The following is a 15,000-nucleotide window of genomic DNA, read 5'->3' as shown; positions in this document are numbered from 1 at the left end:
AAAATATCTGGAAAAAAAACATCATTTGCAGTATATACATTTCTATTATCAAATCCATCAGTAACAAAAACATATATATATATATTATATATATATATATATATATATATATATATATATATATATAATATATATATTATATATATATTATATATATATATATATATATATATATATATTATAAATTATAATCCCTGTAGACATTTATGTCTCATGAAATTGAAAACGTTTACAGCAATAACAATTTGAAATTAAATAAAAGTTGAACACCAATTTTAAAAAATGCAAGACATTGCAATATGAGTCTTTTGTTTTGTTTTCTTGCCATCTTTTATATATTGGAAGAAGGGAAGAGGAAGGGGAAGGGGAAGGGGAAGGGGAAGGGGAAGGGGAAGGGGAGGGGGAAGGGGAAGGGGAAGGGGAAGGGGAAGGGGAAGGGGAAGGGGAAGGAGAAGGAGAAGGAGAAGGAGAGGAAGAGGTAGGAGTTGGAGGAGGAGAATAATAAAATGTTTGTCTTTAAGTGGACAGCAGTGTAATGTAACCCCAAGTAATGCCTGGCTAGACACACATTATCATACAACTCTTTCCCTTCTTTGTACACATCCTAGACAATGTTTCATATTACTAATCTAGATAATAGATTTTTTATATCAATAATTCAGCTATTCAGCAGTGTCCTAATCCTATTCATCACAACATAATTACAAATAATATTCCATTTACCACGAAGGACACATTTCCAGCATTCAAAAAGATCTCTGCCCATTCATTACAAATCTACATTACAAGCAACTACATGGACCATTCAGACTGTGTCAGTGTCTTTTTCAACTTAATTGCTAATAACATAACACTTGAGTCAGCAAAAAGAATAGAGTTATTCCAATATCTCTATTGATAAAGAACACACACTTGGCTTATTTTTATAATCAAATTATTTCAATTCATCATTCACTATCATTAATTCCTGTCAAAACCCACATTTTTCTCAAAAGATCCAAGTCATGTGCCTTGAAAAATAAAAACCAAATAGATACATCAACTCCAGGAGAAACAAAGCATGAATCACTTAGAATATTTATTTCATATCACAATGAAATTCATGGTTAGTGCACCATTAAAAACACAAATGCCTCAGATATCTTGCACATAACCCTTTCATGTCCCGATCCCTGTCATTTAAGTTATTACGTGAGGTGGCAGTCTTGTTTTCGTCTATGACAGCATAACGCAGTCAAATCTAGAACAAAAGAACAAAAGAGATAAGACAACAAACTAATAGGAGGATCTTGTTCAAAAGTTATTTTTCTTAATTAATTCTTCTTTTCCTTCTTTTCTTTTTGACTCTCTTGAAATTTTTTGCTGTACCTTAAAAAATAATTGTGAGAAAGATTGCTCAGTGTTTCTTAATGCATATCACAATAAAAGGAAAACAATACATGAAATTGACATATCAATTCAGTCTAAGTTACTTTTCCTCTTTGACATTTCCATCAGTAATTGCTAATAAAGCACTGATTCAAAACTGAAAATATCACACTTGATAGTGACAGAAGCAAGCAATTGCCATGACCTCTGCTTCTTTAGCACTTCAAAAAAGGTCAACAAACATTCCCCATATATTCTGGCTAGATGGAATTTAGACTGGCTCTTTATATGGCAATCAATTACTAACGAGGTCTGCAGAAACTCTTTAATTCACATAGACAAAATCTCATAACTGGTATCTGGTATCCTCATCACTTAAGGTATTTGGGCAATCCTATCTTAGGGGAGATGAAAAAAATGTTCTGATCGGCTGGATTAAATAAAACTTAATATATGAGTGGTTGTTATTTTGAATATCAAATACCTTCTCTATTTGTGATATGCAATTTAAAAGCCGTAAATGAAAGTCTGTATATCAATGTACTATTGCCCTTGTGCATTCTGATGTGCATTAATGTAAATTTACTGAAAGATTAAATATAAATCATGGAGACTTGCAAACTCAACAATGTATCAAAATTAAGACTTTAAAGATGCACAGCCAATAAAAGCCAAAATGCAAAATGTTCAATAACAAATCAATCGTAAGACAAGATTTAACTATAAAAGTAGATACTCCAATGAATTCATCATGCATGAAAGATATATCTAAAAGCAACTTCATTTTCTAAATTATATTATCTTCTTACTGTCAGTTACACAAAAATATCCTCTGTTAGGTATTTACAAAATTTCTAACTTTCAGTGATCCAAGTAAAATTTCATGATTATGTAAAAAAGAAAGAAAAAAAACTGAAAAACATATAAATTGCCTAATTCTGATTATATGTTTTTGAAAAGTAACAAAAGAAAACAGGATTCATATTTAAAATGACTGACAATTTAAACAAACTGAAGTGAATATCATTTCATTCTACACCTTAACTGGCCACATATAAATGCACATCTAAACAAAGACTTTTTCATTACATCATTATTCTTATCATCTATAGATCTCATCTTGGTATATAATCACTCAATAATATTCATGTCTCTTATCTGGACAGTGTTCTAAAGAATAATACTGTGGGGTTTGTCTGCATGACATATATCACAACTAGGAAATAAAAAATTGCTGTGCACAGTTTCATTATCTAACACATTACTGGATTTGTAATGATTCTAGCAAACAGGGGGAGAGGGAATCAACTGCACATCTGGAAGATTGAGAGAGAGGGAATTTTAAAAAAACAAAATATACAAACTACCACAAAACAACTTCAGTCCATTTATACTCACATTCATATACCATTCATAATATCTAGTTTCTTTATTCCCCAAAAATGAAATCTGCAGTACAAAAGATTTGCAAGTTGCTCATACTTTTCATTTACAATCACTAAGTATTATAATCACCTCTTCAAGTTATAACTATCACTCTTTCCAGTTTTTCTCATCTACAATTCTTTGAGTTACCTTTCTCATCTTCAGTTATGCTAGCTATTTTATAACTATTACAATTTTTACTTTTACATTTTATTCACCTAATTAAAGGGGTCCCTAATGTGGACTTACATGTTTTATCATTTGTTATTTTGATGTGATATACTCTTTATGGAGAAAAAAGATCTGTAAAAATAAAAAGCCAGTATGCAATTGCCCTTCCTCTGTGCAGCTTTTCTCAACCTTTTCAGTTTGCAATCATTTTCAATTTTGAAACTGACACATATCTTAATTCATATCAAGTTTCATCATAAAGTCAGAACACAAACACTCTGCCAGCATTTTCTATGAATAATCTTGTGCAGGATATTTCTTCTGAATTCTGAACAAAACTGCAAGAGAATGGCAATCATAATAAAAAAATTTAAATGTTTCTTACATCATTGCCAAATGCAAATTGCATTTACAAAAATAAATATTCATATACATGTTCTAATTTTGGGTTATAAAAGACCTTTAGTAAATGTGACAAAACAATCTTGGACCTCTATACTTGTCTCAGAATGAAAGTAGTCAATAATAAAGCATTAACTGTAAAAGTATTTATTTCAGGAAATAATTTGCATCCAGTCTTCCTTACTGAACTACTTTGAAAAAATAGTTCCAGCCACTAACACACTTCTCTTAAACTTTTTCTTTTTGTATATTAAACCATTATGTTTGTTTGTCATGGAATTGCAATATCATTCATCTTGAAAAAGTACTTGACATATAAATGTTTTGTTGCTAATTCCTATCTTAACCCTTTCCCAACAGGGCACGCGCTATGCGAAATCCATTGGAAACGTCACACTGGCATGACGCCCCGGCATTGGGAATTTAGCTGTGTCACACGAGTGTGACGCACCGTCGTCATAGGGTTAAGAGACTAAGAGTACGACTTCCTTTTAATGTTCTAATGTCTTTGCCTATATACAACTTTGAAACATCATAAATCATAAAACCTGACATAATCTAAAATATTTTCAGTAAAGAATGACAGACATTCCACAAACTCACAATCTACACTAACTAATCCTTCAAAATGTTCTGGTTAGCTAATAGCTCACATTACACTTATCTAAGTTTTGCCTCAATACTGTTGCCCATCAACTCCTGAAAATCCTGTTTAACAGACTGATGCTGGGAGTGTGTTTACAAGCACTGTCCACTATGGTTTCAGTTTATCAACTTTCTTCTACACGTAGGTGGTTCCATAAGCACTGAGTCACCACAGACTCTATATATGGTGCCTTCCTTCTCTACTGTTCAACCCATTCCTTGAATTCTTATGAAAATGTTATGTCTATCATTATCATTATTATAATAATAATAATAATAATAATAATAATAATAATAATAACAATAATAACATCAATAACAATAACAATCATTATCATCACTGTAATACCAATAACAAAAATGATAATAATAATAATACAAGAAGTGATAACAATAGTAACAAAAATTATAATGACAAAAATAGTAATAATAATAATGATAATACTACTGCTACTACGACTAATAATAGCAGTAGAAAAAAAAAAAAAAATCCATGAATGCAAGAAATGGGATAAGCAAGTGATATCAGTTAGGTCTACTTGTTGACAATAAATAAATAATAATAATAAAAATAAAACACAATTCACAAAATGGTTTTCAGTTCTATAAACAATCACAATGACTTGTTTATAGGCTAATGAAAGTGCATTTCCATAAGGATTCACAATTTTATTTTGTTTTGACTTCTATAAGGGGTGTAACTATATAATTTTCCTAAGATTTTTCACCATATGTTTTGGCTTAAAATATATTGTTCTCAACATGATATTTTTCTCTTTTTTTGTAACTGTCTGCTACAAGTAGAATAACTTCTTTCACATATAATTTGATGAAATGAAAAAAAGGATCTGAGAAAGGGAACAGCAATGTAACTGTAAAAAGTTGACTAGGTAAATCTCACTAGATTCTGCTAGTGTGAAAGGAGAAAAAAAAAAAAAAAAAAATATGCAATCACTTTTCAAAAAACATAAATTGCAATTACTTTCAGTTCCTTAAGGGTAATGGAATATACCAAAAATATGTTTCACTTACAAAATGCAACTTCTTCATTCTCTTCCTTAACCTCAATGCATTACACTGCCAACTTCCAGTTTACCATGTCGAGGTTTCCACATTTCATTTAGATATAAATGTTTATCTCCCTTCCTACATTCTTTCTCGAGTTCAGAGCAGTTTCCTTCAAGCTATGAAACCAGCAGATAGCTTTATCATCTCCTCCTCATCCTCCTCCTTTTTCTTCTCTCTGTTCCATTACAAACATAGGTGGTGTTTTAGAGAAAGTTTGAAATCAATTTCACAATCGATGTGTTGTCACAATGACATGATCAGCTTTATGCAGTTACACTAAATATGATTTTCAATAACACTTAATTTAAGCAACAGCTTCCTTTGAATTATGTTTTGCATCCAGGTCTCATTGGGTGTATGCTCAACAAAATCATGTGGTTAACTCACAACACTGTGATGACAAAACCTTTGTGCCGTTCATAACAAACCTACAAACAATTGTACAGACAAGACTTTCTCCCCTTCAATAATGAGACCACACTCCATTTTGAAATTACATGCTGCCTAACTGAGATCATAGATACCAAACCTACTGATGCGATTTATGCAGGCATTATTAATTAGATTAATTTTGTTTACTTTTGTTTTTGCAGTAGTTTAAGTAAACAAAGTTTTTATCAGACTCACTAATTGGTAAAGGATTTTCTGCTTTAACAAAATCAGCACATGCCTGCCATAACCATAGGACAAAACCAAAACCTAAAACTTCACAAAAAGCTAACCAGCATGCTGTTTTCATCTCACTCCCATTTCACATCTCATTTTGTAATACTGTGATTGGCGCAAAATACTGATGAAAATTTGCGTATATTCAAGACTACTTCTTCTATAATACTGACATGGTAATGCATATCAAAACAAAGAGTTGTTAGCTCCAAGTAGTAATTTTAGGATCAGTGCAAAAGCCTTTCATCAACTAGACCACAGTAATCTCCCCACCCCCCATCCACCAATGGTAAAATGCATTCTGCTCTCTTTAAATGAAAAATAAATATGGAACTCTTGAGTTCCCTCACTTAAAATCTCTCATTTCCTGCTTTCCTCACTGTCCTCCACAGAAAACAATAGATAACAATGTCACAGATGAGTTAAGTATAACCTCAGACAATTATATGAGAGCACAATATGCAGAAGACAAAAGAAATCTGATTTTACTATACCACGCTGATGGGATCTTTGTAAGTCAATCTCTACAGGCATATAAATATCACCTGTTAATTTTCAAAACTTAAAATCACATTGTACCTTAAATATCACATTGTATTCGGCAACATTTCAAGACTCAAATCCCTGTATTTTTTTCTTCAGGAGAAGTGCCTTACATTTGATGTTACACAGTACCAACATCGTCAAGGTGCAATGTTCTCAGAAAATTTATCCCCAAGTGTCTTTGTTGGACATCATTTCTTTTGGCTGTATGATGGGGGTATAGACTTCACTTCCTTTCGTGTGCACTTCCAAGGTTGATATTACTGGTCATTTCTGTATCAATCACTTAAGATGAATCACTGAGGAATTTCTGTCTGTCTGTGAAATTATTTTGGAATTCTCCTGAAATTTTCATGACAGGTTACAAATGGCTCCAATCCATTATATATCCCAAGACTAGCTTTGAATCCTGTCACTCTGTAAGCATCTTCAGTCCTTCAGATATTCAAGAGGTGGTCTTCATTCTTTCTACTATCCAGAGACAACATCACTGCTTGTGCTTGGAATGATTTCATTCTTTGAACCAAGATCCTCAATGCACTTGCCTTCCCACTCACCATAAAGTCTCAGATCAATATCCTTTTCCAACCAATTCTGATTGAGCTTAAAAAATCTAGGCATGATCCGTCGGCTCTTCTTCCAGCGGTTTATAAAGTCTGACTTAAGGCTCGAGACAAAGGAAGATTTTAACCTCTTAAAGTTAAGGAACCTTTTCCCATGATCGCCCAAGACTGTTTTTACCACTTCCTCAAAGGTTTGCTCCTTCTTTACCTTCAGGTATTGCTCTATAATCGTTCGTCTCTTTAGTGTTAATGCCATCTGGAAATGTGAAGGAAATACTTGTAATATCTGCTTCATAACAGTCCTCAGTTCTGAGTTTTAAAAAAGTACATACTTAATAAAGAAATTCTGTTTTTATTTCACTTTTTACAGGGCATCTTTTCCTAATCACAAATGGGAGTTTGGGTGACAAGGCTAGAGGTAAATTCAGTCACAATTACACAAGACATTAAAGATGAAAAGCCTTCCAAATGTTTCACTTTGTGCATTAAAAAAAAAAAAAAGCAAGTATTTTTTCCCGATGACAAAGTCTGTTCGATGAAAGAGAAATCTAGGCTTGTCTTGATTGGTCTTGAAAAATGGGTCATTTTGCTACCAGAGAAAATGGACTTCTCACACACTGCTTCAAATTTAACTCACTGTGCATTTCAGCTTTGGGCAAGTTTGGAAGAATGGTACGTGTGCATGTGTGAGCAGAACATTTTTATATATACTGCTTTTCTTTGCATATTCTACAGGGCTGCTGTCATATATGGAATCCAGACATACTTTCATTCAGATATGGTACACACTTCATATACAAACTCTTTCCTATTAAGACTTCTTCAAAACTTATCAAGAAACATTCTATTACATAATATGTGAAGAACACAAATATACCGAAATTCATGGCTTCAATATCAAGATTTTTTTATGAAGTTAGTAACATACCAAGCCTCACATATATACACACTCTTAGTATGAAATTTACATATTACAACCAATTTCAATATTCTATAATCTTGTCCCTTGATCATATTCTCCTCTCTCTTCTTTCCTCTCATCTTATTTACCAACTTTCTTTTGCATTTCCCTTTCTTTCCATATTTTGCTCTCCCCATCTCTCCTACTTGTAAAGAAAAAATTGTAAAAAAACAAAAAAAAAAAACACCTTTCATTTTCATAATTACACTTCGACATAAAAGTCCTTTGGGAAATATTTTCTTTATATTAATAATAAATAATAATGACTATGAATTTTAACATTTCTTTCCCTGAAACATAAATGAGCAGAAAAATAAACACACCCTTTTCTCAAACAAATTTCTCAATTTTCTTTTTCTACAATTTCAATAATAAAAAACAAGAACACATTAAAAAAAGAGAGAGAGAGAGAAACCCAAACAGAAATGAAACAAGAAACCAGAGCCCATTCACCTTCCTCCATATTCTATCTAGTACTCACATTGAGATAGGGCCCCTGATAGTCTTCCTCAAGAAGGGCTTCTGGCATGGTTTCTGCCTCAGGCTCAGGTTCTGGGTCATCTGGGTCTGACATGGACTGTGAGTCGTTACTGTGTGCACGCCGTAGCCTCTTCCTGGGCCGTCCTGAATCTGTGTGCGAGGGTATCTGTCTCTTACTTCTAGTGTCAAGGGGTTCCGTGTCTCCTGAAAGCGGACTGCATTGTGAAGTGCCGAGGTTGTCTGTTGAGAAAAAAGGGAGGAAGGGGATATATTCTAGCCAGTACAGAAGCATTTTCATCTTCACATGAAATAAGAGCACACTGTTACCAAAGTGAAGAGAAAAGAAAGAAAAACTTCTTATCTTTTTCTTCATAAGGATTAAGGCTACCTACCTAATAGTCTTAGGGGATATACTGGAAGGTCCTCCTCTATCGTGTTCAAACAGGTGATGTCCGCCGAGTCTAAATCATCATTGATGGCCTCTTCCTCCTCCGGGACTTGGAAGTGAGAGCATGAAATACGTAAATACAGGAAAAAAAAGAAAGGAGAACAAGAGAGAGCAAAACAAACACAAAAATATAGATTTCAAATAGTAAAGAAACACTCTCAGAGACTCTTCTGATAACACAATTGTTAGTGGTATTCTATGAGATTATAGGCACTGTAAGTTTATATCAACTCGTGCTACAAACTTTCTACCTTTCTACTATACAAAGTTATTCTTATATTGTATAGCCAATCTAGCTATTTAACCCACTGATAGCAGATGGCATGATTTGCTGTCAAGGCAGCATCGGTCATAAACACAAATGGCACCATGCCATACAACATAAACCCACCACATGACTGTATACATAATTTTATTAAAACTGCAACCAATGGGTTAACAGAAGATGTAAGAAAAAAGAAAAACAGAAAGCAGACAAGAAGGCAAAAATAATAATAACAATAATAACAATAATAACAATAATAATAATAACAAAAATAACAATAAAAATAGAATAGAGCTTGGAAGCAGCCACCAAGAGTCTCATCATCAAGATGATGATGATGATGATGACAATTATAATCAATGATACCAAAGCAGAAACAAAACAAAAATGAAAAAGAAAAAGATGTCAGAAAAAGAGAGAAAACTAAAATATCAAAAGGGCAAAATGGCATCCAACTCACATGTATCGAAATTCTCCACTTCTGCGACTGCCGCGCCCTCCTCATTTGGCAAATCAGTGGGCACTGTCTCTCCTCCCCCTTCTTCTGCCAACTCTTTGTGCTTCTCGGCCCGCGCCAGGAGCAGCATCTCAGCCTCATAGGGGTCAGATGGCATCTCCTCGCGAATTTTCTGTAGGACACAAGAGGTGAGGTGCGGTGAGTGACTGGTTAGAGATTAGGTTATAAGGTAATAATAACTGTGATTAACCCCTTGACTATGAGGCACTCAAAAAGGGATTTGCAATAAATCCAGAGAGAGTTGCTACTCTAACAGGTGACAGAGTTGCTACTCTATAGCAGGTGACAGAATTGAGAAATCATCAAACTGAAATTTTCCTGAACCAATGAGGAAGAGGAAGAGGAAGAGGAAGAGGAAGAGGAAGAGGAATAGGAGGAAGGTAAGAGGAAGAAGGAGGGAAAAAAAAAGAATAAATGGAGTGGAGTAAAGGTAGATGAGGAAAAGGAAGAAGAACAAGAATAGTAATAATTAGTTGAAGATAAATATAAGAATCAATATGAAAATGAACTGTGAATATCTGATAAAAAATAAAATAAAATAAAACATATAAATAAAAGTATACTCCCACTTCCCTAGATCCCACTCCAAAACAAGGCCCCTACCGTCATCATCTGCTTGATTTCCTCCGTGGTCTTGGCTGTCGTGGGGATGAACACGGGCACAGGCAGGGGCACGGGCACGAAGATAGGCACAGGGCATGGTGCATTGTACATCATCATAGGTGATGGCACGTACACAGGGATTGGAATGGGCAGGATTGGAGGGGGCTTCCAACTGGACGCTGAGATGGCTGGCGTGTTGTCATTGTCCGACACTGGGTCTGTAGTATTGGGAATGGGATATTTTTGACTGTGTAGTTATTTATCCTGATTTTCTCTTGTCTTCTTGATATCATTAGTCTGTCCAATATATTGACAATGCTAAAAGTTTAACTCAACATTGTCAACAAACTTGACATCTACCTTACAAAATAAAAAAGAAATAAATATAATAAAACATACTCTCTCTTTGCTCACCTGTCTGTGTCTGTCTGTGCCAAGGATGCGGCTTGCAGAAAACGCCCTTTGTGCTTTGCATGGGGCGGCACGATGTCATTTTATTCACCATAACAGGAGGTTTTAGAAGCTGTAATAGTTCTGCTGCCGATGCCTTTGGAACAAAGAGAAAAGACAAAATTAAACATACCTCAAATAGGGAAAATAATTATGAATGATAATCATACCAGCAATAGTAACAACAATAATAGACGTAATAACAATCTATCATTTCAGACATCGACAAAACTACTTCTCCCGTTAACAACTGCGAATAAAAAGAATATGCACTGATATAAGACTTCATAATTTAAATAGAAACAACCTAAATAACATTAGCATAACATTAAAAAATTGTGTAAGTTCATGCGAATGGCACTACGTAATATCACATATTCTATGAACCAAACACCCAAAAGTATATTGCTATGCATTCACAAGACTTGTAACTCCCTCATAACTTTTCTCTTTCAATCACATCAAGATATTCTTCAGATATTTAGAACACTCTTAGCAATTGCTGAATGCTCTTTAATGTGAAACCTGAAGGGAATAGAAGGCCAATTCTTATCACTTACAGTGATAAGAATTGCAATAAATAATGCTATACTAATGCTTGCAACTTCAATTTAATTTAAGCCTCATATCTATGACATGAAAGTAATATAAACATAGATAAGTTATTTAAATCCCTATGCTGTTATTGCTTTCATCATCATCAAAATTATTGTCATCATTACTGTTATTATTAAGCAAGTAATTATAAAAAATATATAAAAACAAGAAAGGAAAAGAAACAACAACAACAGCAACTCCAAGCTATACATGGAAGGCAAAAACAATTTCATGTGTGCCTTATAATAACAAACAAATGTAAAATAAACATATCATAAAGAACATAATACAGATCATGCAAGCTATTACCAAGAGATCATTACTATGATATCACCATCATCATATGAGATTTTGAAATCCTGCAAAGGTAACAAAGTGCAATACTAAATGAATGATATGCAAGACCCAACAAAAACTCTTCAAACAGATGCTTGTACTATCTCCTTTCTGATCACAGGAGCAAATTACATCTATCAGTGGTAATTTCCTATTCAATTCTTTTCTTCAAGTAAGTATTATGTTGTCTCCCCTTTAATCAAACCAATGAATATTCAACACAGTTCCTTGTTTTCTTAAACCTAAGACAAAAACTAAGCATACTTTAATGGATATAATGATAATTAAAAATCATGCTATCCAATAAAAACAATCAATGACTTCATCTTATAAAAAGAAAAAACGAAAAACAGAAAAGAATTATGCATCCCATTACATTCTTTACTTGTATCTTCTCCTCCTTAGTTCTTTGCCAAATAATTGGGAAATTAGGTTTTCTGGTTTACAAAAAAATAAAATAAAAATAACAATAATGATGATAATAAAACAATAATAAATTAATAAATAAATAAATAAATAAATAGATACTAATAATACATTTTCTTTCTAATTACTAAACAAGTAAATAATGCATTTTCCTTCTCTTTCCAAGGAACTGTTCCCCAGCAACACATATGTAGGATACACCTAATTCCAAAAAAACACTCGTATCAAGCAATATACATCATGGCTGTCACTAATGTGATGTATGCTGCAGGCATCAGGTTAAAATATGGGATAACAATAAAACAATACTATAAATAAGGTTTAAATGACATCAAAGCACAAAGAACAGGATATAAATGGAAGGTCCACAATACGTACAGGGGGATGCTGTGCCTTGGGCTGAGCACTTCCCTGGTGGACACAGAGAGAGTATAAATTCTGCATTTATATATATTGAATTTACTATGGATATTAGGCTACTATCATTCTCTTATGATATATTATCTGCTATGTATGTTCTGCGCTGATTCCAGTAGATGAAGAGCTATTCCTAAAACAGGTATCCCTGAGCTGGTTCCATTCAAACTTATTACTATTAGGAGTCACAATCATTGTGTTGGTAGAACCTAATACTAAATCTCCAGAATTTTTTAATCTGTTCATGAAAACAAATGTCATAACCAACCACAAAAACTAAAACTGTAATCCATTCAACAAATATTGAATATACTCCAGTAGTATACACATTTCCCTCAACTTCTCCGAATCAAAAAACAAATCAGTAAATGCATTACATATGTCTTCCATTATACATGAATATTCTCCAGAAATTTCAAGAAATTACACTTCCTATTGCAAAAACAACTTACATTCAATGTATCTTGTGCTGACTCAACTGTTGTCTTCTGTTTGGTTTGGCTAATGCTGTCAGTTGTCTGTACTGATTCAGTGGTTACCTGAGCAGACGGTTTATGCCCTGGAAAAGAAACATCATTAAGTTCCTTAATCAGTCAGTGCAAGTTCTTACTAAAAAACAAACTTGGAAGTAATACCAAGATTGGTATGCAATAGCTTTGTTGGTGTGATAAGATTTTTTTTTTTATATTAACTATCCAAATCAGATTAAAGATCTATTAACCCCAGTATACTTGTTTATGATATTATTTGTTTAGTGATTACTCTCCATTCTTTACAATAGTGTTTCTTAGCCTGGAGTTTACAGATAACTGATATTCAAAATGTTCAGATATGTCTGAATGATTACATCATAAGATCCTGCTGTATGTAATCTCACATTCGGTTATACGCTATCAAGATTAATGCTTATAACCTGGGCTTAGGGGTCCTTATAATATTTTCAAAGTCACAGGGAATCCATGAATGTAAAAAGCCTGAGAACCATTGCTTCTCAACATAGTATGTCAATTCTCAGTCATATACAACAAACCCAGATTTAAAGAATCTCAAGAATACACCCAGCAGCACCCAATACTCACTGATAAGTGTACCTGACTTGACTGTGGTTTGCCTGCTTGTTGTCTGCACTCCATCCACTTGGAATCCAAATGTGGACTTGAACTTCGTTGCACATGAGTATCGGCAAAAGCTACGCAAGGTGTTATCTGACATAACCATGTGATATTGTGCCTTGGCCAGTGCAGAGCACATGTTGCAAGAGGTGACTGAGGCATCAGAACTAGTGGTGGTTGTGGTAGTTGTGGTGCTTGTTGAATTTTCTGTAGTGGTGGAAGTCCCACTTGCCACAGATTTCCTGAAAATGCATGAGCAAAAATACAGATGTTAGCAGAAGTGAAATAAGGACTGAAAATACAAGATAGATTTCAATATTACACCACATCTGTGTATCATACTTTTCAGAGATTTTTCAAGACTATTTCTTTAACTAAAAAAAACTCACCTTGGTCTTTGATCAAATTTCAAACAATTTAATGAGCAATAGAAACAATCTAGGAAATCTTCATCAATCTGCCTATGAATCATATCAAAGTTATATTTCTTAACCTGAAAGAGAGAAAGGAAACATTTAATTCAAATTTCCTTCTTCAGAAAACATTGAATTCAATATTATATACATTTCAAATTTTAAATCAATCCAATATTAACCCATCCACGACGGGGGGAATTAACCTTGAAATGTCCCCAATGCCGGTGCGGAATTATTAGGCAGGCCTCAATTGAATGAAAGGCATGGCACAATGCTGTGCCAAACCACCCTGCCACTGGCATTTTGCGGTCGCGCGCGGTACACTACCCCACAACGTTAACTTTATGTAGAGCACACTACCACAAACCAAAAACATACCTTACACGTGTCACACACTACTATCTTTCTGGCTGAGAGGATGAAAACATTTACACATGAGTCAGAACAGAAGACTCTCAGCTGATGTCCCCCATGGTAGAGGTAATGGCACACCTCCTCCGCATTCATTACACGAAAACACAGGCAGCACGCGACTGGAACAGGAGATTTATATCATATATATGTACATTTTTAAAAACTGAAATGATATATATTAATTCAAATTAAACATAACACATTTTTCACAACTGAATCAATGTCATATATGTAAGGATGTTATGCACATTGATGATAAATGAGATCAGTCATTCACTAATGGTAATTATGTGTCATATAACAACCCCATATCCTATTCTCAACATCCCCCTCTTATCCAACAAACTCACCAGCTTTCACTTTATTCACATATTTGTAGACATTCAAGCAGGGATCTGAACAGAGTTGGTGGGGCTCTCCGTTCAAGAGGAACTCATAACGGTTCACTCCCGGGGTCTGACATACAGTACAGGGGAGCTTTTCACTGTAGTTCTGTTGGCCTATATCTCTCCTCTGGGTCCGCTTCAGGCATTTGGTGCTGCAATACTCCTGAAATTAAAATAAAATATGGAATGAAAATAATTGAAAGGACTTACTCATATGGCAGAACTAAGATATATGTTATGATCATACAATTTTGCAATTATTCTTCCTAACTTCAATCTCAAACTTGTAGGTATGTATTTCTTAGCAATATTTACTCCTTT

At 33.9% G+C, this 15,000-nt stretch overlaps 1 protein-coding gene across 11 annotated transcripts in view; it reads right to left on the bottom strand.

The window, feature by feature from the left end:
* The window catches only part of woc (zinc finger protein without children), a 27,329-nt gene that overhangs the window by 5,726 nt on the left and 6,603 nt on the right, over positions 1-15,000 (bottom strand). For 3 of the 11 annotated variants that reach the window (XR_006223465.2, XM_043019672.2, XM_043019671.2), the window contains exons 6-16: positions 14,644-14,842; positions 14,258-14,412; positions 13,853-13,956; positions 13,431-13,705; positions 12,804-12,910; positions 12,313-12,345; positions 10,540-10,672; positions 10,126-10,343; positions 9,466-9,634; positions 8,685-8,789; positions 8,294-8,532 (exon numbers count right to left, since the gene is read on the bottom strand). Coding sequence is in view for 10 of the 11 variants with exons in the window: in XM_043019672.2 (XP_042875606.2) it covers positions 8,294-8,532; positions 8,685-8,789; positions 9,466-9,634; positions 10,126-10,343; positions 10,540-10,672; positions 12,313-12,345; positions 12,804-12,910; positions 13,431-13,705; positions 13,853-13,956; positions 14,258-14,412; positions 14,644-14,842 (1,737 nt within the window). In the remaining variant the exon portion in view is untranslated. Of the gene's footprint in view, positions 1-1,065; positions 7,108-8,293; positions 8,533-8,684; positions 8,790-9,465; positions 9,635-10,125; positions 10,344-10,539; positions 10,673-12,312; positions 12,346-12,803; positions 12,911-13,430; positions 13,706-13,852; positions 13,957-14,257; positions 14,413-14,643; positions 14,843-15,000 lie in introns of those variants that run through there. The other 8 variants (XM_043019678.2, XM_043019677.2, XM_043019673.2 and 5 more) reach the window with 8 other exon arrangements.

The sequence above is a fragment of the Penaeus japonicus genome, unplaced genomic scaffold, assembly GCF_977035675.1.
Source record: "Penaeus japonicus unplaced genomic scaffold, GWHDUDI00000001_assembly GWHDUDI00000025, whole genome shotgun sequence".
NCBI classification, from domain to species: domain Eukaryota; kingdom Metazoa; phylum Arthropoda; class Malacostraca; order Decapoda; family Penaeidae; genus Penaeus; species Penaeus japonicus.
This window is presented reverse-complemented; position numbering and strand designations above follow the sequence as displayed.